At 41.4% G+C, this 24,492-nt stretch overlaps 1 protein-coding gene across 1 annotated transcript in view; it reads left to right on the top strand.

The window, feature by feature from the left end:
- Positions 1–24,492, top strand: part of DCC (DCC netrin 1 receptor) — a 579,713-nt gene that overhangs the window by 332,150 nt on the left and 223,071 nt on the right. Inside the window, exons 6-7 of the mRNA XM_009323064.1 lie at positions 22,409–22,563; positions 24,105–24,225. Coding sequence (XP_009321339.1) covers positions 22,409–22,563; positions 24,105–24,225 — 276 coding nt within the window. The remainder of the gene's footprint in view (positions 1–22,408; positions 22,564–24,104; positions 24,226–24,492) is intronic.

Here is a 24,492-nt window from a genome sequence, read left to right as displayed (position 1 = left end):
CGCAAGCTTCCCCAATGCTTTTTTTACCTATCTGTTGGAGATGACGTTGAATGGATCTGCAGTATTCATTTGAGGGAGCAAAGACATATTCAGCTGGACGCCCCCTAAAAAAAAAATCATCACAGTAATTGCGGTTATAAAAGGTCCTCAAGGATTAAGGGTAGAGTATAGGTTGCTAAATACGCTGAAATACCTAAATACATACCCATGAGTATAAAAGGTGGATTCTTAAACTTAATCTGAATATTTTGCAACCTAGGGGTGAGCATGCTTGCCAATGGATGTCAATCAGGAAAAAAAATTGCCTACGAATTCCTGGCTGACATTATATTTTGCAGTTGTCACAAACACTGGGAAGATTTTGAGTCTCTTCATTCATCTGAAGTTTGTTCGATGTTTTCCATCTTCAGTATAATAATTTTTACTTACTAAATAGTCTGAAAAAGGTGACAGCAGTTCAATATCAAACTGTTTCCTACAGTTGTTAAAAACTTAGGGTTCTGTGCTCCCATTCTCCCCTACAAGAAAAGATTCCTCTCCTATAACTCACGCACGTTTTTTTTCTGCTGCAATTTCCTGCACCCGAAGGACCGTCCCTGTGGAAACGTGCATGTTGTCCTTCCCTTACGAGATTGTAACTGGAGACGGAGATTTGCTTCTTGGCTTTCACCTTCAGTATCATTTGAGAGATTGGCGTGATGTATGCAAAAGAAATCGTTTTGCAAAACTGTCATTCATGAAAGCAAATCTTAGAGAGTGGGTAGGGTGGAGTGTTGCCATCTGCTTAAGGATACACCAGATTAGGAACACCCTAAGTCAGCGTGTTAAGCAGAGAGCTGGCAGAGGCGAGATTGCCTCAACGTTGGCTATGGGGTATTTAAGACGGCATTTCTTTTTCTGAAAAATAAACACGTTTGAATGTTTGCACTCTGAAAATGCGCGTGCTTCTCTGATGAGATCTTCAAAGGCAGATTATATATTAAAGGTCACGCATTCTCTCTGACTTAAGGGATGCTGACCTGCTTGTGGCCAAACATGCCGCAGCCTGCGTGCCCGTCGGTTATTCCACACACCCCAAGAGAGATTGCATTCGCTGGTGACTGAGCTTGCAGGGCGAGGAGTAAGTTTAATGAGAGGTATGTTAGGGAAAATGTGCAAGTGATTATTAAAATATGAATTTTCCAGAAATACAGAAGTACAAGCACTATCGTCTTTAGTATTATGTCTATTAGTCGTGCAGTCTACCAGTGTCAAAAGAAATCTCTTTCAAGCAGCATGAGTGCAGAATATTTGGTGTTCCTGCGGATGAGGATCAGATGTAGATGATGGATGTAGAGACATCAGGTAGGTGTCTTTTAATGATTGCCTAAACCACATTTTCCTGGACAAATATTTGATCCAGTTGGTGTTTCTTTTTTTCTCTACCTGATTTCCTGAATCTATGCAAATACAATTAAAATAAGTATTAATATTTTACATAAAATTCCCTGGGTAAAAAGAAGGCAAAGGAGACTTAAGGGCTTTTCTCCATATCTTCCTCCTCTTCCGCTTGAAGGAATAGCGAGAGTGAAATATTCCCAGTATTTTTCCTGTTGAATTGAAAAGAAGTCGTCTGTGTATTCTGATTAGGACAGGCAATCTTATCTACCACCTCATTGTTCCTACTTGGGATGGGCAGATACAGGGGCTAAATTGAAAATTAGGGGCCTTATTGTCCTTGGCTAGTGATGAGGGCAAACGCTCAAGTGAGCTAGGAGGGAAGGATATCTCATGGCATTTCCAGTAGCATTTCTCATGTGTTCTTAAGAAAAAAAACATATCTGGAAGGGGATGTGTATTTGAAAATATAACATAAAAAACTCAGGGGGACAACTCCTGTTAATTTAAGGCAGATCAGTTTTATCCCCTGAGCAGAACAAATAGAGTGCTGTCGGCAAGGGCACGTGTCACTGCAAGTGCTCCCTGAAGGGCTTGGTTCAGCTGCTCTGCGTGGTTGCATGCCACCTGAATTTTCAGGGAGTGTTAAATTGGGTCCGAGGTCTTGGAAATTAGTTGTCCAAGTACCGCTTAGGCTACAGAATTTCTTGGGTAGCATCAGCAATGATTCTGAATAATAATTTCCGTATATAGAAAAATGAAAGCTTTTTATTTACATATATGTATTGCTAACGTGTTAATAACAAAACAAAACAGTGTAAGTTATCGTGACAGAACGTAACTTGACTAGAACCAGTCAATATGAGAAGTTAACTCTGGTAACGTCTAGTAACCTGTTGGTTTCTCGTTATATTCCTTTTTGGTAGGCCAGAGCGAGGCAGTGGATGTTACAAGTCTTTCAGACCCATTTACTAAGTTCCCCATGTAGCCGAGGGACTAAAATTTTGAGATTAGGTTCAGAGTTGTGACACTAAGTCGCAGTAAAATGGGACGTTGTGCATAAAACAGATCTAGCGTATTGGAAACTCTAAATAGTAATTCTACATGAAAAGATCATGAAAGTCATTTACTTGGGTATTTGTATGTATAAATTTAATATATATAGATAACTGCATATACTGAATAAAATGGATGGAAAGAGAAGTAATTAAACATTTGATTATATCAAATATGGACTAATGAGACAAAATTAGGGTCCTAACGTATGTACAGAATTTTTTTGTGGCTTATAATGTTCTCCGCTCCAGTTTGGAACCTGCTTTGTCATCAATTTCAATTTTGTGTTTAATGAGAAATAATGCAACCACATTTAGAAGGTTTTAGGCTTCACGGTTATTGGGAAAATTACATGAAAACATACAGCGTAATACAGACAAATGTGAAATAAGTCTGGAGGCAATGAACCAAGCTACAGAGTACATGTGACTATAATAGGAAAATCCTTGAGGCCATCATTTTAGCTTTTTGATAGAGTAAAATGGCAAAGATGTTATTGAGATCCATCAGCAGAAGGGAATATAAATCATTAAAGTCACAGGAGAGTGGAGCTGATGCTTTGCGTGAGCTCAGGGGCATCTGGCACAGGCCAGCCCGGGGCTGGGAGCCACGGTGGAGGAGCCGCCCGGCGCTGCTGGGGGCTTTGCTTAGGCGAGAGCAACCTGTACGTCTGGAAGAATTGCTGGGCTGATGTTCCTTTGGTGTGGGGCTTTATGATTATTATTGGGTTCTTGTTATGGTTTTTTGGGGGGTGTGGCTTTTTTGGAAAGGGTTCCTAATTCCAATCCAGTAAGTCATTCAGAAGATACTTAAACATTAAAGTTAACATGCACTAAAACAAAATAGTTCAGACGCAGAACAGAGGGGATTGCTGCCATCGTACAGTGGACTTTCATGTCTACCTATCAACAGTGAAATATTTCCCAAACTTTTAATCAAGATTTGAGAGAAATGCAGCCTGAGGTTTGGACATGAGCTCGTATCTGATGGTCTTCTAACCCAATCTGTTCATTTTTCCCAACTGGATGTTGGGTGTCAGAATTTTCCAGACAAATGGCAAATTCCTTCTGATACCTGTAAAGCTTTGTGTGTGACGTCGGATGTTTTCCTTTTTCCTTCATCTCTGCTCTTAATTTTCAACAAAAGAGATTCTCAGGGTTTTTTTGCCAAGGTTTTTGGCCTTCAACATATTTTCTGTTACTCTATAACTTCTTTTAAAAGATTTGTGTTTCTTTAGGAAAAAAAAGGCAAAAAGAAAATGAAGACTTAAAATATGACAGAAAAAAAGAGAACTAAAGGTGCGTTCGTTTAATGAAGTAGCAAAAGGAATATAAACTTATATATAGGATTATTTTAAACCTGGTTTTCAACTCTGCATTAAGGGCCTAAAAGGTATTTGTTAGCAAATACCGGACATCTTATTTTGTTGACTTCAGACAGGAGAAAATGCAGGGGTCGTATTTTGTGTGTGTGTATACATGTGTGTTGTCCTAAGATGATATATGATTTTCCCGGAAGCTCTGTCGCCCCTAGGAAAGTGAACAGTGATTTTCTTGGGTACTGAACACCTATTAAATGGCAGAGTACATCAGACAAAACCATTAGCTATATACTGTTTCACAAAACCGTGTTGAAAATTTCCTCGTTCCAGGCACAGTAACGTTATCTACCGGAGGAAGTGGAGCCATGGCTTAGAAGGTGAGCTGAGTCATGCTTTCAGGAGTAGTGTTAAAATAATTTTATCTCAACTTCAAAGCTTTTACTTCATTTTCAAAACCTATTCAAGAAGAGTGGTGCTGAGGATGACTTTTCAGTAGAGGCTCATTTTCTTAGTAGGCAGAAAGTGAACACACAGGAGTGAAACCTTGGGTCTCTGCCAAGTATATACACAATATCTCCCAATAATCGTGGAATCATTAAGGTTGGAAGAGACCTCCAAGATCATCGAGTCCAACCGTCGACCCAACACCCCCATGCCCACTAAACCATGTCCCTAAGCGCCTCATCTACCCGTCTTTTAAATACCTCCAGGGATGGTGACTCAACCACTTTCCTGGGCAGCCTGTTCCAATGTTTAACCACTCTTTCAGTAAAGAAATTTTTCTGATAATTAATACAACAAGTTCCGATAGAAGTAATTATTAAAGGGTAAAAATAGGAATATAAAAAGGAAAAATGCAAATAAACGCACAGTGGCTACTTAGTGGGTTTGCCCTGGTGAGTCGTATCTGGATGCACAGCTGGAATTGTGCAATTTTTGCATTAATTGTAGGAAACAGTGTTTCCCTTTTCACGATGATCTGCTGTCATTGCATGAATCTTCCCGCCGCCCCCCACTGACCATTGCCTGTCTTCATGATCTGGTTTCAGAAAGCATGTCTTTAAACCGAGAGTTTGAGGTGAAAGTTTGGTTGCCATTGAGATTTCTTGCAGGTTTGCTCCTGCCCAGCAGAGGCAATGGTTTTACCTTCTGTTTGCTCTGTGCCGAGTGTCTCGTTGCGATGGCATTCAGCACGGTGCTTCAGGGAGTAACTGGACTTCAGCAAGGCAGTTCGTATGGTAGGAGAGTTGCATACATGTTCTGAATTAGTTGTATGAGTGTGTTTTCCTACCTCAATAAATGAGACACTTGAGTAAGAATCAAAATGCATTTCATAAATTGATAAATTGCGTTCCTTACATCCCCTGAAGTGCAGTGAATTTTGATTGATACACATAATTCCTTAAAACTCAAGTTTTTACTAATATTTCCATCAGCTTTTTCAGCTTTTCTTTTTTTTTTTTTTCTTATCTACACTTTTAAAACTGTAATTTTCCTGAGACTTTCCAGGGCCAAATCTTTAAACTCTTTGTGGCGGAATAAGCCTTTTTATTTGTGTGCTAGCCTGGTTTTCCCTTCAACAGCTAAATGTGTTAAGTGGTGATGGGAGGAGTGACAGCTGTCAGAGCGATTAGTATCACGTCTCAGCAGCTGAGTACTTAAAGTAGATGAAAATTTTGTCTTGTGCATAAATTAAGGTATAAGCAATCGCACGGCGGGTGGGAGAAGCAGCCCAGTACCTCCTTCCAGTCCTATTTTAAAGGTAGTCTTTTCCTGTGAAAATAATTAACAGTTCCTTCAAAAGGACGCTCTTTGGGTGAAATCCATTGCTTAGCAGAGAGCCTGTGTGTCCGTCTTAGATTCTGTACAAACCCTCAAGGAAATAGTCGTGCTTTGTGCGCAAAGGTGAATTTTACCCACAGTCCGTGAATTAGTGGGCTGTTTGAACAGAGGAGATGAAATATCTATTATTAAACAGGGGTCAAGAGCATTACTTGAAGTAGTAAACACTAATCCTGGTAATACAATCAGAGCCTGCAGGTTTGGGATCACACTGGTAAGACCTTAGGGTTATAGATGATAGCTTTTATTTCTTCTGTAAACTGCTGAGAATACAAGAGCTGTAAAAACGGTATTGCAATGTGCACCAATGCTTGTAAGTATTGTATCTGAAGGAATGAGAGATATACGTGGACAAGTTTAATTCCTCCTGCTGATACTCATTCAGGATTTTAAAGTTAATGCTGCCCTTTGTAAAAAAAGGTGCTGCAGGTATTTTAATCATCACCAGTGATGATTAAATGGTGATGGTGAGGGCTTCAGTTTTAATTTTTAATTAAAAAGAGACAGCACTCCCAGCAGTCCAGTGTCCCCACTAACGTGATAGAGCATTGATTTAGTAATTCAGGGAAGAGTTTTAGTAATTCAGAGACTGAAATTCAGCAATGTGACCCTAATTCAGCAAAACACTTGCCTAGCTTTAATCAGACGAGTTGCTTCGGCGACATCAGTAGAAATGAAGCATTATGAGTGGGTTAGCACCTGCCTGGCAGAGGTGAAGAGGCTGCCCATGGGTGTGTAGGATGCTTGTGCTCACGCGCCTTTGCGCTCTATTATCTTTTTCTGTGGTGCAATAGACGATCTCCATGAAGATCCACCACCCGCTGGTGAACCAGCACCTGCTCTGAGGACATTTTGAGGTTGCAGGATGCCCAGCTCTGCTTGAGCTAACTTGAACGCCTCTTCTGGCACCTCACCTGTAGCAGCAGGCTCAGCTGCAAGCTGGTTTTACATGTGGAGACAAAGCTTAGCTTATCTGGTAAACACAAGCACTTCCCGTATCTCCTTGGTGCACTGAGAGCTTTTAGAGTCACAACAAAAGGCCAAGTTGCAAATGCGATAAGCTGTAATTAACTAATACTATTTCCTGATGCAATCATATGCTGAAAATTGCAGAGATTATATTAGGAGAAAATAAGGGGTCAAAATAGCCAAGGACAGAGAGATAAAATCTGAAAACATTTTAGAGATGCTAGACTGTGATTGTTAGAGACCTGAATGCTGTGTGACGCAACCGATTACTGTGTATAATTGACATCTCTGTCCTACAGCGTATTGAGGTAGGTCACATAGGAAAACACTGATAACTCGGATAACTGTCAGGAAAATATTGGGCAGTAGTGATTATGAAATCAGCAGCTGTATTTTTGAGGAGTCACTTTTGGTTTCACATAAATAATATCTAGACTATTGTCGTGGTTTAACCTCAGTCGGCAACTAAGCACCACGCAGCCGCTCGCTCACTCCCCCCCACCCGGTGGGATGGGGGAGAGAATTGGAAAAGCACAAGTGAGAAAAACTCGTGGGTTGAGATAAAAACAGTTTAATAACTGAAATAAAATGATGATAATAATAATATGATGATAATAATACACAAAGCAAGTGATGCCCAGTACAATTGCTCACCACCCGCTGACCGATGCCCAGCCAGTCCCCGAGCAGCGGCCCCCCCCCGGCCAGCTTTCCCCAGTTTATGTACTGAGCATGACGTCCCATGGTATGGAATGTCCCTTTGGCCAGTTTGGCTGCGCCCCCTCCCAGCTTCTTGTGCACCCCCAGCCTTCTCAGTCGGTAGAGCATGGAAAACTAGAAAGTCCTTGGCCAGTGTAAGCACTACCTAGCAACAACTAAAACATCGGTGCCTTATCAATTTTGTTCCCATCCTAAATCCAAAACACAGCACTGTACCAGCTACTAGGAAGGAAATTAACTCTATCCCTGCCGAAACCAGGACAACTATGAATAAGACGGTGAGCCGGGGGAAATACGTACTTGTGTGTATATGTATACATGCCTATATCTTAAGAGTGGTTTCATCTGTAAAAACTCATACACACTTGCATACACATATCTATACCTCCATTGAATTTGGCAAGAAGTAACCTATCGACCTCGCCGTACAACCAAAGGGTTGTATTTGAATTTTATTGTTGTTTTAATGCTTTACTTACGCAGTAGGCTTGTATTCACCTGAGCTTTCTTTTGTGTTTTTAGAATACCTCATGCACCTATGCATTTTGACACCAACTCATTTTGGGAGAGGAAGTGTGGTTGGAAAATGCACCAGTGCTTGGGTACCTCATGCCAAGTGCCGATCCTTAACTCTCTATCCCGACGTTGTGGCATGGGCTGTAATTCTATAAAGTGCTCCGAAGGAGGGATGGGGAGGAAACTGGACATCCCTGGAGGAACGCTTTGCTCCCCGCCCTGCCTCGTTCCCTCCAGGCTGTGCCAGCCCTGTCTGAGGTGGTCATAACTACCGAGATCGGGGAGTAGGGGAATGGAGATGCTCACCCTTACTGCTCCCAGCATGAGCTCACCCCTGCGGAGAAGACGGAGCAGATTTAGGAAGCCCCTCTCTGACCCTGCACCGCAGTGTCGATAGTTCACAAAAGGCAATCAGAGGATATCACTACCTCTGCTACTTTTTCTGAGGCACTTAGGACAGCTCAGGGTGAAGTTCTTGATCCTGCACCCGTCCAAGGCCAGTGAAGAGCTACTCCCTTCCCTGACTTAAAATGCTACCTCTGAAAGCTCTGTGTGGACAGTAAAGCCCATAGATGCTGAATACATGCTTGATGCTTAAAAGGCTTCAAATGCATGAAATTAAAGAAAGTTCAGAGGCCAGTCAGGTAGAAGGAAAACGCAAATGATAGTTAGGGACTTTATTAAAGCTGTGCTTCTTTCCAAAAAGCCACGGTTTCGCAGTGGGAGAGCAGATTTCTTCTGTAAGGTGGAGAACACCTTGGACTGTGGGGCTAAGTGTTACTGAAGCACCATTTAGATGTCCAGACCTGAGCGAGCTGCTGTGTCTGGCAAGGACCGCGGGGCCAGTACACTGTTACTGGCTCAGTCTCCTGCCCAAGCTGGGGCTCGCAGCAGGACTAATTAGCCTGGACCCACGCCCCATTTCAGGAGGTGGGATGTGCCCCGGCAGCTCCAGTATTTGGTGCAGATCTGCGTTTTCCTGGGCTGTATGTTTATATGCGGTGGGATTTTCAGTAAAGCTGTGGATATGCTGATATTCCATGTGATCAGAGGAGAAGGTGGATGATATATCCAGAGTGCAGCATGGCATCAAGGGAGCTTCAGTAAGAGTTAAATGGTAGATCAGGAAATTCTAACAGAAGTACCTAAAATAGACATCTTCAAATGTCTAATTTCAAATTACCTTGTCTAAATATATTGTATTCCAGAACTTCAAAAGAACTGGTTGAACAAGTGTCTAAATTATAAATGTTCCTTTTTTAGTAATTCTTGAATTACTAAAAATTGTGGAAGGCAGGAGGAGAGCTGCTTGCGTGCTGAGGTTTGAAAAGGCCAAGGGGGGGATGCCTCGGTGCTTGTGGGCTCCACGTCGGATAAAATATTTTTTTCTAATATTTTGACCCGTGACCTGAAAGAAAACAAAGCATTGCCAAAGTTCATCAATAACACAAGCGCAGATACGTTGTTTTGCGAGAGCAGGAATTAATGAAGAAAACATGTCATGGATCTAGAGTAATGAGGGGAGCTCGGTGCAAGCAAACGCTACGCATATGGATGTGTACTCCGGATTGAAGAGGGCAGCTGTACAGACTGCAGGCTTTGCTGGAAAATACAGACTGGGAGAGTCTTGAGGGTCAAGGCTGCCGAGCAGCTGAACATCACAGCCAGCACGATGCAGCAGCCAGAACTGTTGATGTGATTTTTGGGCTTTATGAAAACGGGACCCTTGAGGAAGCCTAGCACCTCTGTACCTGGCGCTGGGGAAAAACCCCGCTGAAGGATTGCATCCGTAGTTCAAGAAGAAAATTAAAGAAGTGATAAAGGCATCCAGGGTGAACCATGACATTGGTTAAAGAATTGGAAAAGATACTTAAGATGAAAGAGCCCCTTTTATTTATTTAATTTGTCAGAGAAGGTTACAGAGTGGTTTGATCATGGTCTGTAGCTATCTGTGCGAAGAACAGAAATCTAATAATGGAGCCTTACAGTCTACCTGACAAAGATATGAGGAACATCCACTGTTGAAAAAGGAGAAGTAGTGACTAGAAGTAAGATAACACTTTTTTTCTTAAACGAGAATAATTAATCAGTAGAACAATGTACCAAGGGCCATGGTGTATTTTGTAGCACTAGGAGAAAATGAATGAGTTTCCTAAAATATACACAGTAATTCAAAAAGTGATTAATTTGGGGAAGTCCTATTCTGATTTATACGTTAGGTTGGACTAGATCATCATAACATACCTTCCTGATAAGTCTGATCCATGTGCTCTCATTTTCCCGTTGGTAAAGTGACAGTGAGGTGTCAATCTCCTTCACTTGGATATTGCAAACGCATTAATATCTGCAGGCGGAATGTGTCATAGCAATTAAACTATTATTACTTTTGCATCAAAGGTTAAGGCAGTTGGAAGAAGTGAGCTGCCTGTGGTGATGGCTGACAGTAATTCAACTCGCTTGATCCATTTAAGCTACATTTGTGCAGTTTGTGGTGTATTAACGTTGTGATTCAGAAGCAGCGCGCTAAAGGACGTTATGCAGACACAGAATACACGTTCCTTTAGTCTGTTTAATTTATATCAGATTTTAAAAACTAACGTGTCTTATCCTGGGGAAGAATTGAATGAAGCATGGTGTTTTCTAAGACCTAGCTCTTAGTTTTCATTTATTCCCCCTTTTCTGGTTGCTCTCTGAGCCGTGTAAGTGTGTTTCGGGAGGCACCATCCTCCGTTGGCTTGGCGCTTGGCTGCTGCCAGCTCAGACGTGGTTTCCCCCAGGTGTGGGATGCAGGGCTGGGCAGCGGGAGGCACGCTGGCTTCATCCTGCCCTTCTCCCTGCTTTGCTGAAGCAACCTGCATTTTTTTTTTTCCTCTGCTTTGGTGGTTGCACACAGGGAATCCGGGGACAGAGGGTTGTAGCAAGGTCTGTATGGCAATGCCTGCAGGACAGGTGGTCCTTCACCCCATTTTGTCTCGCCGTGTGGTACAAGAGCTGTCAGCTGCTTTAGTCCTGCCTTTCGGGTGAATTAATGGAAAACAGAGTTATGCTCTTGGTTCCTGTAGTAGGCGACTTAGCTGCTATCGAGGGAATAGCTGTCTGATTTATATTTTGGTGAACTGTGTGTGTATACCTCAGTCACTTCTATTCTCAGTGACCTTGGATTGCTTAAAAATCACTTGACGTTTTTGCTTGCTAATCGAATTAGAGCTTGTTGATTCCTTTCTCTTTGATCAAAATGCAACTGCCTCACCCAGAGCTGAAGGGGGGTTGTGTAATGGAGTGCCTGTAGCTGCAAGGGCGGCTCTGAGTCCCTTTCATCTATCTGCACTTCACTTTTAGTGCCGAGAACAAAGGTCATCCTGTGCCAGAGCAGCCAGTGGAGAGGGAGGTTCGCGCCAGCTGCACCGAAAGCATCCTCAGTCTTTTCCATAATTCATATTCTGCCTGTGCTCACATTTGTGTACAGAGTTGGCAGGTAGGACTGTTAACCAAATAAGCCAAAATAAATCTGCCTAGCGTATGCTTTTAGTTTTTCAACTAAATGGAGCTTTTAGAAGCTTTCATTAAGACCTAGCACTTGCTAGCTGTTAGCCTTATCTCTCCAAGGAAGATGAAATTACTTTTTATTTATTTATTTAAAGGCTAGTATGGACAGACAGCTACATATCCGCTAACTGGCCTGACATCTAAAACAAGAGCTGGTGTTAATCTGATATAGAGTGGAGCGGAGTATATTTTTCGCTTGACTTCTGAGCATGATAACCTGGCAGTGACCACCACGGCTCCCGTCAGCTGTTGCCCTGCAGCTCCTGACTCCTCCTTAATTACGTGGGGGGGATAAAACTCATATTGTCAGTTTAAAAAGGGCTTACTTCATTCACCTGGCTGGGATGAGGAGCAGTTCCTCCTCAAAGGAGATGAGCACTGGAGTTAGGGGACAGGTAAATGAGGACTGGGAGAGCTCTGGCATCGCACCCTGCTGCTATCCTGTGCTTTACCTAGGGGCTGTGGTAGCTTGGAAGCCAGCAATTCCTCCTGAATATTTCTGGGTTTTTAAAATGGAATTGGAAGGTTTTATTACGTTTTGGTAATGACTCTTCATTCTCTGTGTTCTACACCGCTTAGTTTGTAAAGCCTTTCATGCACGGCTCAAGTCTTTCTTTTCCAAGGTACTCATTCTGAGCATCTGTCCTCGGTTTGTGTTAATGGTTTTGTTTGAATGGGATAATTCAAAAGTTGATGTACTAGCCTGAATAAATGACATGAGAATCCACCCGTTAACTTGCCAGGTACATCAAGGGGTCTGAAAGTAGAGTAAGTTTCATAACAGGCTGCAGTAACATGTCCAATATTATATATCCTGCTGTAATATATATTCTGTCTTATCTATTTGCTCCTTAGTTTCTCATTTCCCTTTCTTTTAAGACAGTGTGATAAAATGAAGATTGAGGCCATGCAAAGAAATAGATCAAAAATAAGTACCTTTTCGGCACACTTTCTCAATATTTTCCTCTTGCAGAGTGACAAACTGTTGCCAGTCTTTAGTACTGGACTTCCTCCAGGCAGAATTTCAGTCTGCCAGGCAAACTACACACGGGGTCATTCAAGTGGATTAACAGCTTAATGTACGTTTTGGGTTGTTCCGGAAACCGGCTTGCATACTTTTGTAAAGGTTATTGATACGTGATCGACGGGTGATTTTGTTTGCTTATAAGAAAAAGTGGTTTGGTGAGTAATAGAATGAAATTAAAGAAAGGAAAATACAGAGGGGGTGCCATACTTCTTTTTTTTTTTTAATATTTTTCTTTTTTACATTTCCAAGAGTGGAGGAGGCTCTCAAGGTAAAAGTGTGGTTTCCTTGTTCTTTTGGGGTGTGACGATGAGCCTGAGCAAGCTCAGATCCATGTTCTGCTGGTGTGTGGACCTGGCTGAGTCACTGAGTGAATCCAGCGAGCTACTTTCTATACACCTTCAATTCTTGATCGTTTTATTTGGAAATTGTGCTACTGAATTAAAAACACCTCATCAGCCAGGATAAGTTTCTGAAGGCACCTTCTGTGAGCAACTCCCAATTTGTTGTACTTTTTGGTGTTGTTCCCCCCACTACCACCACCTTCATGTGCGCTTTTTATCTCACTGGAGTCTCGTTTCCCCAGCCTGTTGTCATGGGCTTTGCAGCCCTCGGGTATCATGGAAAAAATAAGGAAACGCCGACAAGAAGTGGAGGTTGATGGCAGGGGAGCTGTGGCGGTGCCTTCTCCCTGGCTGCGCCACCATGTTCCCACTGGCCCTGCTGCGTCCCCATGGGGAAAGCCACGAGATGTCCCTCCACACTGGCGTTGCATTGCAAAAGTGGAAAAGGAATGAAATTGTGAATAACAGCAGTAAAAAAGCCTTTATTAGAGATCAGGACTGCTACAGAGAGGGTAATAAACTCATACAGTGTTCCCCTCGCTTCTGTTTTCTTTAATCTGTTTTTATCTGTTTTCAGCCTCTCCAATTTTCTTTTTGATGAGGTTACAGCAGTTGCGTTTAACCTTAATGAGGAGTGCTGGGGGAGGAGGAGAGCTGTATGGAGCGGGGTGGTGCTGGCTCATTAACTGACCTGCTCGCAAACGAGAGCTGGTCCCCACTGCCCAACGTGGGGCTTGCAGAGGGACCAGGCTCCTGCTCCAGTGACGGCAACCTCCATCTGGTGTGACTTTACTGGATGCAGGCGCGGTGAAGATGTGCAGATCCTGACAATGATTTTCAGAGAGAAAGTCCAAAAGTAAACCTGGGAAATCCATACTGCAAAGAGGTGGCTTTCTCTTCCAGCTAGAGAGGGAAAGGGAATCTTAGATATACAGAAATCTCTCAGGGACATCTATTAATTACGCTGGCTTTTAATTATCTGTCACTGATACGTTACATGACCTTGAGCAAGTCATTTACTCTACGTGTGTGTATCTATCTGTAAAATGCTTGTGAATTATTTAATGTCTACAAATTGCTTTGAGATCCCCAATGAAATGCATTATAGTTGCAATTATCAAGTCTGATAGCATGGTGCATGCTGGTGTCAGCCCGAATCTCAGCAAAGAGCTCCAGAAAAGATCCTTTGCTGGTCCTTAACGTACCGTGGGGAACCGGAGGGAGAACATGCAGCATCCAGGGTCAACAGTTATCTTTCTGTCTAACCACAAATACTGCCTCTTGCACAGATGCGTAGGAGGAAAGGTTGTAGAATATTCTTGCAGTTTTGTTTTTTCTTGGGGACGTCTTGATGAGATGAAGGTTGGTGCCTGTAAGTACTTATCTTGAAGTAACTCAGGGTATCTTGATGTTTTTGTGAAGGGAAAGAAAGAAAGAAAAAACACCAAGTATGCCTTCCAAGACCTTGGGAAGTCTTTGTGGCCTTATGTTATGTTTCAGTTTTGTGTTCCCATTACCTTGATACCCATTTAGGCTATCCTTATGCACACAGGCAAACTATTATTTAAAAAAAAAAAAAAGAGGAGATGATTCAGCTCTATCTGCAACTTTCTTACAACCTAATTTTCTCTTTCACGTTATTTACTCGAAGTTTAGGTAATTGTCAGTACCGTATTAGCCTTCAGAAAGCCTGTTCTGTGATGCATGTGTTCCTATTATACAGGGGTTGACAGAAATAACGTTAATGCATCTAAAGATAAAGTTTGACCCAATACACAATTATGAAACGCTCATTTGTTCCCGGGGCAGATGGTATGTGGTCAATAACTGTTGTCTGTACTATAAGTCATAAAGGCAGCAATAAAATAAAATCTTTAGGTAGTTATACATTGACAGATATCGGTGACCTTAGTTTTCTCTTCCCAGGCTGTCCATTATCGGTGCATTACGCAAAAGGAACATTTATTAGCATCCTGCTTCTGCGGTCTCCAGCCAGGCAAACCCATTCAGGAGCTGGACCAACGTTTTTACCTAGTACAAGGGGCAGAGATGCTTTATTTCATCTTTATGTTGTTTTTAACTTTGTGGTCATATATGAAACAATGTTTTAATGGGGAAAAATCCTCTTTCCGTGCCTAACTTCTCTACTGGTGGTGGGGAAGTCCTTGTATTTCACAAGTCCTCCAGAATATTGTTGTTAAAATAATATTTTAGTATTATAATCCATTTGAAAGACTTATGCTCCTGATTTGTTTATAAACTCGGAAATTTACAGACATTTACATTAATCCTGAAATATTCTACACTGTGGTACGTGTTTGGACATGAGGAAAAACGTCTTTACTGAAAGAGTGGTTAAACATTGGAACAGGCTGCCCGGGGAAGGGGTTGAGTCACCATCCCTGGAGGTATTTAAAAGACGGGTAGATGAGGCGCTGAGGGACGTGGTTTAGTGGGCATGGTGGTGTTGGGTCGACAGTTGGACTCGATGATCTTAGAGGTCTTTTCCAACCTTAATGATGCTATGATTCTGTGAATATGGTGGTCTATGAGGTGGCTAGATTTTATTCAATACTGCTCATAGCAATTATACAGAGCGTACTCTACAGAAACTTGTAGATGAAGTGTGTGCCCGCGTTCCCTGCCCAGACCTTGAAACGTGCCCTCCATTGATCTGGTTTCGATGCTTTTTAACTGTGTAGACTTTTTCTGTGAGGATGAACGCATATAACTGCTGCATCTGCTCCTCAATGCTGACACTGCGGTAGCCCAGCAGCAGCCAGATGGAGCTGCCAGCGATTTCACAGGATCATCATCAACCTTGCTGAACTTACTAGGGCCTGGCTACCAGGAGGGCAAAAAAGTGGGAGTTGTTATTAGCCACCTGACCGTGCAAGCTTCCCCCCAAAAACCCCAAGAGGGTTTTTTTTTTAATTATGAGACACAGATGATGCCCTTGGCAAGTTGTTAAAACTAATTTTTAGGAGAGAGGCAAATGACACAAAGTGGCAACATCTATGAGGAAGTAATATTTTGCGAGAGGAATTTCTTCCTTGATTCCTGATCTATGAATGAAATCATTGTTGATGTGAATCACTAAGAAAGTTCTGTTTTCTTAACAGCCTCGCTTGTTGTTGAGGTACGGTCCTGCAGCGAACCTGTCCTTCACTACTGCTCTGACCCCATCTGAGAACTTTACAAGTAATCTTATCCCGTTCGAGCTTTCGTAGGATAGCTGCAACCTGAACCGATACAGAGACAATAACGGGGTTTCCTTACGTAAACAGTGTCGCCTTTTCCTCTGCACTGGGGTGAGGGGCTGGCTTCTACAGACCCGTGAGAAAGTACCTATTTATTTAGATAAGATCAAGACTTTTAGCAAGTCGAGTATAGCACAGATCATCGCAGCCCTTCAGAGGGATTTCTACCTTTGGAAACAGAAGTGGGAGCGATGATAAGCTTTGCTTTTCGCTGTATTTTCTGGCTGTAAGGATGAAGAATCTTCATAATTAGTTATAAAACTGAAACTGTGTTTTTCCTTAAGCATGTCATCAGTGTGCTCATTCATAGAAGTACGTTTGGTAGTGTACCTGGTGACAGTAAAATAGCTTAATTTGATTATTTTTCACTAGTGTAGTGCTAGAGTGGAAAGTTCAGCAGCTTTTCAGTTGGCTAAAGCTTGCCGTAGAAAATGCAAAGTGGGAAAGAAGCCATGATATTTTCTGTCCTCTCCCTTCTGGTGGATTTTCTGCTGCTTTCTTAGCCTTTTCTCCCCAGTCTCTGCTCGGCTCCCAGTATTTTACTGTACGGATGCGTTTGAAACCGTGCGCAACTCTGGAAGTCTAGAGGCTGCTCCAAGTTATGCTGAGGGACGCAGATGTATTTTGGTTCGGGGCAGAACTGGAAATTCAGACTGATTAAAAATACGTTTCTGATACATTCAGTGCAAAGTGGGATGCGTGTCTCCGGTGAGAACGCTCTGACTACAAAAGCCCTGCTCTAGCTGCGGGAGTTGGCTCCGCATCTTCTCTTCTTTCATGGCCCTGCGATTGCGATGATGTATCATTTGAGTTTTTGGTGGCTCAGTTCTTTTTCTCTGGGGAACCGTGAACTTGTGCTGTTCTGCAGTAATAGTATAAGCTGACCTTCATGTTGAGAACTAAAGAAGCATGAAAATAATCTAAATCATTAAATAAGACAAGCAATAACCTTTATTTAGGTGAAGAATGGAGTTTTACATAGAATAACAGCTTCATTTTTCTTTTATTTCTTCAAGGCTGGTCTGAGGGGAGATACATAGAGATCATATTGTCTTTCTGCCTGTCAGGCATGGAGTTTAGAGTAAGCCAAGGATACAGAGCTGTGGTAAGAGATAGAAAGATAGTAATTTTAATCTGCTGGTTTTTGAAGACACATTAGTGGACTTTTTAGGGGTTTTTTATGCCTCATACTCTCTCCAAAGAGTTATGCATTGTAACACCATTCATAGGTTTTTTTCTTTAACTTCTTGCAATAATAACACAGTTCCTGAATTATCATATATAATAGGGAAGAGTAGTAAATATATATAAAAAATATATTCATATAAATATTCAATTCTCCTGTCATTTTTAGATCTGGAGGAACTCCATTGGCTTTGCGTTAGATTGTGCTGACTCCCTTTAAGGCAGGCACAACCTGGCACATCCACTTGATGTAACTTTATTTTAAATTCACGGTTTGCGCAAGTTAGCAGTGAAAAGTACAAGGGATTTTTTTTTTTTTTAAAGGATTTGAATCTATGAGATGACAAAGCCACCCTTTAAGTACATGCAATTGAAAGTCTTCCCATTCAGAAGGCTGACAGGGTTGGCCACTTGCTGACAGCAGCTACCTTTCTTGGGTCAGTAGAAACACATTCCTTATTCAAACATGCAAAGAGAAGACACTTTGCATTAGGAAACGCTGACATTTCTCTGAGTTAAAATTGCTTCCTCTTGTCGCACGATCAGCTGTCATCTCGCGAAAGGTATGTCTAGAAATAGGGAGGTCATCCCAACAAACAGCTCTCTAAACTGGCTGTTTCTGCTGGCAAGTGTTCGATTAGTCCCCGAGTCTCTGCTACAGGCTCGTTATAACCAATCTTTGACACTTTTGGTAATAAATGCAGCCGGCTGAGGTCCTTAAAGGGAAAAACCCATTTGTTCGAAGCCGGTGTTTGAGACCCCAGACCCACGCCTGCTTTCCGCGGCCTCGCAGAATTCCCACGCAGCTTTTCGAGGAGTTGTTTAGAAGACCACGCAGAATGACAACCTGCTTCAGTACTGACCTGCAAACAGGACAGACTTTAGAGCACATTCTTCTTCACCTGAGGGACCTTCGGCCAAGTGAAGGTCAGGGCTGTAGCGTGATCTTTACAGGAGTATACACGTTAATTTTCAAATTTGCTTTTTTCTTGCACTGCCGAAAACGAAGCGCTCTTTCTCTGCCAGAGGTGTCAGGGATCTGCTGGCACACGGGTAAGTTACTGCGTTTTGAATCTCGGAGCCTGCGATACCACGTACTGATGTGCTGTCTGCTGGGGGACAACCTCGGCAACTGAGCACCCACCAAGAGCATTTACTGTAGTACAGAGAACTTTAGACTTTTGCATGTGCTTTTATACAAAACTACTTAGCTGCAAAATGGCCCCTATCTTGTATTTCATTTAAGTTACACCTTTCACATGAATAAAAATCCTCCTGAGTCAATAGGGTTGCACGCTGGGGTCTGTCCTAATCCTTTATCCAAAGATGTTTAATGAGGGCTTTGATACTACTTGCTGATATGAATTCCGTTAAACCCCAAATCTCATGGACATCATCTTTTCTAGATCTCCATTAACCTTTGGGGGTTTGTTTCGCCCTTTTTTGGCAGTATGTAGCATAAAATATCTTCAGTCTGCAACTGGGGCATTTTGATAGGGCTGGGTTGACATGAAATAATGAAAATGAGTGTTTGGAAAAGTGTTTTCATCCTGATATGGAATAAGTGTAACCTTGTGAGATGTTATTTTAAATTATTTTTGTCTGAAGATAGAATTTTAAGGCTTTCACCTAGAGCCAGGACAAAGTACAATATAGGCATCCTACAGTGCGAGGCTGTTCTGGAAAAATCTCACTAAACTCCCACTTTCCAACAATTCACAGACATTTTCTGAAGAAAAAAAAAAATGTTTCTGTGAAACATGGTAAGGTTTTGGGAAAAAAAATCTGCAGTTTGTTCAAGCCTTTTTGTATTGCCACAATATAATTAGAAGGAACATGAAAACAGCATGTGTTTTTATTCCTTTGCAACCTTCCTCGCCAGCCTTCTTCACATATGCATGCCTTTAAAATATTCAGTACTGAGAAAAAACACATAGAGAGCAAATATGGCAGTGCTTGACATTTATTGATATATAAAATATTTATAGAATGTATATTTATAGTGCTTGACATTTTATATATATATATGCATACATATTTCCAGTCTAAGCGTGTTACATCTGTCTGCTTTAGGGTGTTACGTTGTCCTTATTTGTGGTGTCTTACCTGTGTTTAAACCTGCCTAATTTCCAGCAAAATAATTATGCAAATTACTCACTTTAATGGTGTCCTTAAGAAAGATACAGGGCACACCTACCCTGCTGTAGGAAAATGTGTTGGTGAGTGCGTTATAATTGTTAAATACATCCATTTTGTATGAAACTCAACAACCAGGTATGCATATACTGAACATACACCATAAAAAAAGAAAGCATCAAGCTTTCCAGCAGTCTGGAAAAATGGCAGCAATTAAAAAATGGGGAGAGAAATAGGGGGGAGAGGAGCAACAGTTCAGGTGGAGGGAATGAAAAGCTGCAGACAAGCGGGGTCAGGGTCCTGGAGCATGTGCATCGTAAAGAATAACTGGCAGGAATCTATGAATTACATGTCTATAAATTAATTGCAGGCTTCTGGTGACATTGCAATAAACCATACTAATGAAGATTGAGTAGTTTATGATTTTGTCAGAGCTCTGAAAAATTATATGGTTTAGAAACTACATAGATACTGGTGGTTTTATGTGAGTTTGTTGAATAAATTATACTAGGACTCTACTGTAAAAAAAAAAAAGTGTTAAAAATTAACATATGAATGTGATTCTGTCTTAAGTTTTTTTTTCTTCAGCTTTTTCTTACCCAAACAGCTTGTTCCTTTTTCCTTGAGCCATCCTATTCAATGCTGATTCTTCATGACTCTGCCACTAAATTGTCTCTTTTTGTACATCGCTAGTGCAAGTGATACTCTCTTTTAAAAACCTCTTGATCAGCATCCTAGTTACCGGTGTTCCCTTATGAGTGATGTTTTGTTTGAAAAATCATCTACAAAATTTCCTGCATTGTGGCTGCGTGGTCCGGAGACCCTGAATTAATGTCTGTATGGCCGCGGAGCAAGAAGAGCCCAGCCTGGAGCGTTTCTGATCCACACCCACGCATCCGTCTGAGCCGTTCCGATAGGAAATTAGGCAGCTAAGTTAATCAGGACACCTCATCAGTTTTAATTTGCACCCATTGGGTTTGATCTGCACTGGCTCGGGAGCTTCTAGGTATCCTAAATTATTAAATATATGGTAAACAAGAGACGAATCTGAAAGAGGAATAGAGAAGATGGGGCATGGGAACAGTGCTGGAGGGGCCAGGGCAGATGCTTATTTAAGTGTAGGTAACTTAGCGCAAAAGCAGAAGCAATTGCTAAAATCAAGAAAACGCTGACATAAAAACTTTGCAGTCTTACTTTGATCTGCTTGGTTTTATGCATTACGCACTATTTTAAAATAAAATAATCTCAATTTCTCAACAGTATTTCTACCTCATTGCGCACACAAGTTTGGAGAGCACTGGGGATTAATTGGGAGCGTATGATTGAAGAGGTGATGCTGTCTAGGACTCTGCCTTCATTTATTACTAAAGCTGGAAACTGTTATCAATAAGGCAAAATAAAGAGTTTTGTAGTTAAGGTGATGAAATGCAAACCCTGAAGAACACAATTTTATCTGTACGTCTGCCATAGCGTTCCTACAGGACGTGGGTTTGGTCGCTTACACCACACGTTCATATGTCGCAACTGTTTTCCTCATTTTCTGCATCCCCAGTGAGACTTTTCGGTCTGATGTGCAAAAACCCCCATGTTATAGGATATTGAATACTGTATAACAGACTGCTTTAAATCATACCTAACGGGACAACAAAAACGAGGGGGCTACTTCTGCCTTTTCACTGTTAGCTTTGCTAGTAGCGCATCTTAGTGTCCAACTCCTACGAGTTTAAAAACATTTGTGGATCACGCAGGTATTGTAGAAATAGGAACCAGAGAAAACAAAAAAACAAAAAAAAAAAACTGGGAAATCAATCATTTTGTTTGCAGAGAAAAGTTTGAAAACTAGAAAGTATGAAGCCACGTACTAAATAGGAAGCTTGCAATTAAATCCTGAATCGCTCTTTTGGCGAGCGGGGTCCTCCCGGAGTGCCGAGGGAGGCTGCGAAAAACAGAATTTGATCGTGTAATTGAGGAGTGCACTGTAATCCTTGCAAACCTGGGGCCTGAGTTAGGGAAGCGAGGGCAGCCTCGATTCGAAGGTTTCCTAGCTTCTGTGCAATTTCTTTTATAATCTTCACCTTGTTTTAATTTAGAGGGTTTTCTGATACTATGGCTTTATAAATATTATAATCAGACGTCGGGAATGATGGCTCAAGAAATACAATTAGATTTTCTGTCTGAAATGATAAGTCGTGGATGGTACTTAAAAATTAATCTATTCTGGCTTCCTGGCAACTATGGATATTCATAAGAGAGACTGTCGTTCCCCTACAAAAACTGACAAAATGTACGTGGGCTGCTGAGTTTTTGCATGTGTTTTCAGTACGATGGGGAGGGGCTCATTAGAAATATGATGTTACTAACAGTTTTCCTCAAATTGCTAATTTCCATCATCCTAGTATTACAATAACGATGAAATTAAATTAAATTAGCATATCATATAGCATACTGAAAAACTGTGAATACATTATAGTAATACAAGGCAACAGATAATTGCTAGCTTAATAAGAATTCATTTTCAGCAAAGATAATTCAACCTTTTCCTTCTTCCAATCACTAGGGACGGTTTTCCTGGTTATTGATTATCTCATCTTCTGTAAACCCAGTCAGAAGTCCTTACCTTGGTTATATGAAAATGTGTCTACTCTAAATACTTCTAATTCTGTATCATTTGTCAGCAGACTTGTTTTGTACCTGTGTGTGCCTGTCCATATGTTGACTTGTAGGACCTTGTTATGTATGCAGTTGGCATCTGATCCTTTGAAATGAGTGAGATTTTATTACCCCCATGCTCACTTAGTGAGAATTATATATATATTTTTTGTTATACATAAGTCTTACATGTCTTCTAAATTGAGGGTTTAATTCTTTTGGCAAAAAAAAAAATGTTAACATCAACTGTTTTAATTTTTTAATTAAAAACTATTTTCTAGACTAAATGCTTTCCCTAGATTTCATTTTTAATAGTCTCAGGGTTAAAGAGAATAGTTTGAATTACAGATATGTTTTCTATTTATGTCTAATGTTCTTCAGGCTTATTGAAATTATTTACTTGCTAAGCCTTAATTTATATCCACTCATCGCCACTTTCATTTTTTCCCCATCTTTTTTGCAGTTCCACCATGGTTTTTAATTCGCCCTTCAAATCTTTATGCCTACGAGAGTATGGATATTGAGTTTGAATGTGCCGTGTCCGGTAAGCCTGTTCCTACGGTGGAGTGGATCAAGAATGGAGAAGTGGTCATTCCCAGCGACTATTTTCAGATAGTGGTAATTATCTGGCTTTCGCTTATTAGAAATTTTTTTTTTTACTAAGTTGTGAAATGTGTTCTGATATTTGACCCAGTCGTTGCCTTCATAAACATATTGGTCTTCCGAAAGAAAACAAAATTTCTGCTGCCTCCTAACGCAAAGAAGGCACGTTGCATTGAGATGCGTTAGGTCAAGTGCGTTGACATTGTCTCCCAGTTTTAGTGAGAGCTGAACCTGGTCTTTTCGTGGAGAAATAAGTGTCAGGTCATGCTCTGAGTTGCTATTAATAATATTGTTTACCACGCGTTAATGACTCCCCTCATTCACCATTGTCCTTGGTGAACAAAAACAATAGATCTCTCCTCCAAGGAGATGGTACTTTGACACAGGGGGGTTGAAAATGGTAAGGGTCGTTTGACATAATTACAACTTTTCAAAGTGAATTGTTGTGCACCCTACCCAAAGTAACATCCCCATCCAAGACTCCAACCTCTTTTAGTTTAAAGGTCGCTATTATACGGGCTAAGAATTTATGCTGTGTTTTATAAAAGGGTTGATTTAGCTGGCCTCTCCCGAAAGCAGTGTCCCTTGTAAGTGAGCTGAGATGTTGGGGAACGCTCCTGAAAAGTTGAGTCACTGTCCATAGGCCACGAGGTGCGGCTTGTTCAGAGACGTGGCTTGGTTCAGCGCTTTCTCGTTTTTCACCTTGTAACAAATAATATTGGTTATCATCATGTCTTTTAATTACCTATTTAAAAAAAAAAAAAGATTCCTTCTAATGTGCTTTTCATGCAGCATAGACTTATTCTGCCATATACAATAGCAAATTCAATCTTTTTTTATACATCATTGCTTATTAAAAAGCGGCCAGAAGCTGTCCAAGGAAAGGACAGCTCTACAGCTGTCGTGGTTGTGTGGTGGAGGTGTTAGAAAATCATTTCACTTAATAGTTAACGGAAGGTACATTTCAGCCAGAGCATACTCCTCACTTGAGATTTTTTTTTTTTTTTTTTACCCAACATAATTGGCTCCTGCTTGTGCTAACAGAAGTTAAAAGTTAAATCTTTTTCAAATGAAGTAAATGCAGAGTGACCTTTTCTTGAGCATCTCCAGGCCTCAAGCCATCAGGAGGGTTTGACCTTCAGAGCAGTATTTGTTCAAAGATCAGAAGTTGAAAGTTCTTTTAAATCTTCCCTGCAGCAAAGGGCCAAGACAAAATTCAGAGCACTACTCCAGTGACGGCTGTAATTTGGAGCTTAAGTCTTCAGAAAGGTGTTGGATGGACTCTGCGCAGGAAAGTGAATTCACCCTTGGGCCGTAGGCACCATCAAACAAAATGCAAAGACCACCAGGTGTCAAGAGATTTCTGAAGCAGGGGCTTATGGTTACAGCCCTCTAAGGACCAGGGCTATGGGAGCTGGAGCCGAGATTGCATACACAGTACCATGTTTCACAGAATAGCTGTTCTGGAAAGGTTTTATAATCCGCATTCACTTTGCATGGTGTTTTTCTAATGAATTCTCTCCACTTCCTTTCTTTCTCTTTTGCTGTCTCTCTAGGGTGGCAGCAACTTACGGATTCTGGGCTTGGTAAAGTCAGATGAAGGTTTTTATCAGTGTGTAGCTGAAAATGAAGCTGGAAATGCACAGGCCAGTGCACAGCTAATCATCCCAGAGCCTGGTAAGATGCAAAGGACGTACAGAATTGTAGATGTAATTAATGCTATTAACATAGAAATCCCAAATGAGCAGCTACTATTCTTTACTCCCTCTTACTTATCCAGCTGGCTGGCTGCAGTTAAAAGCGCGTCCAGGCTATCAGATAGTTTGAGGCATTTTGTTCACTGGGGCAATTACAAATGCTGGCCTTGTCCTAGAAATTACTCTGGAGGCCAACTAAACCCGCGTGAAAAGCCAACGGCAATGTCTTACTATCTATTGGTGGGCT

This window comes from Pygoscelis adeliae, unplaced genomic scaffold, assembly GCF_000699105.1.
Source record: "Pygoscelis adeliae isolate BGI_AS28 unplaced genomic scaffold, ASM69910v1 Scaffold174, whole genome shotgun sequence".
Taxonomy (NCBI): Eukaryota; Metazoa; Chordata; class Aves; order Sphenisciformes; family Spheniscidae; genus Pygoscelis; species Pygoscelis adeliae.
Note: the sequence above shows the minus strand (reverse complement) of the source record. Positions and strands in the feature narration are given on the sequence as shown.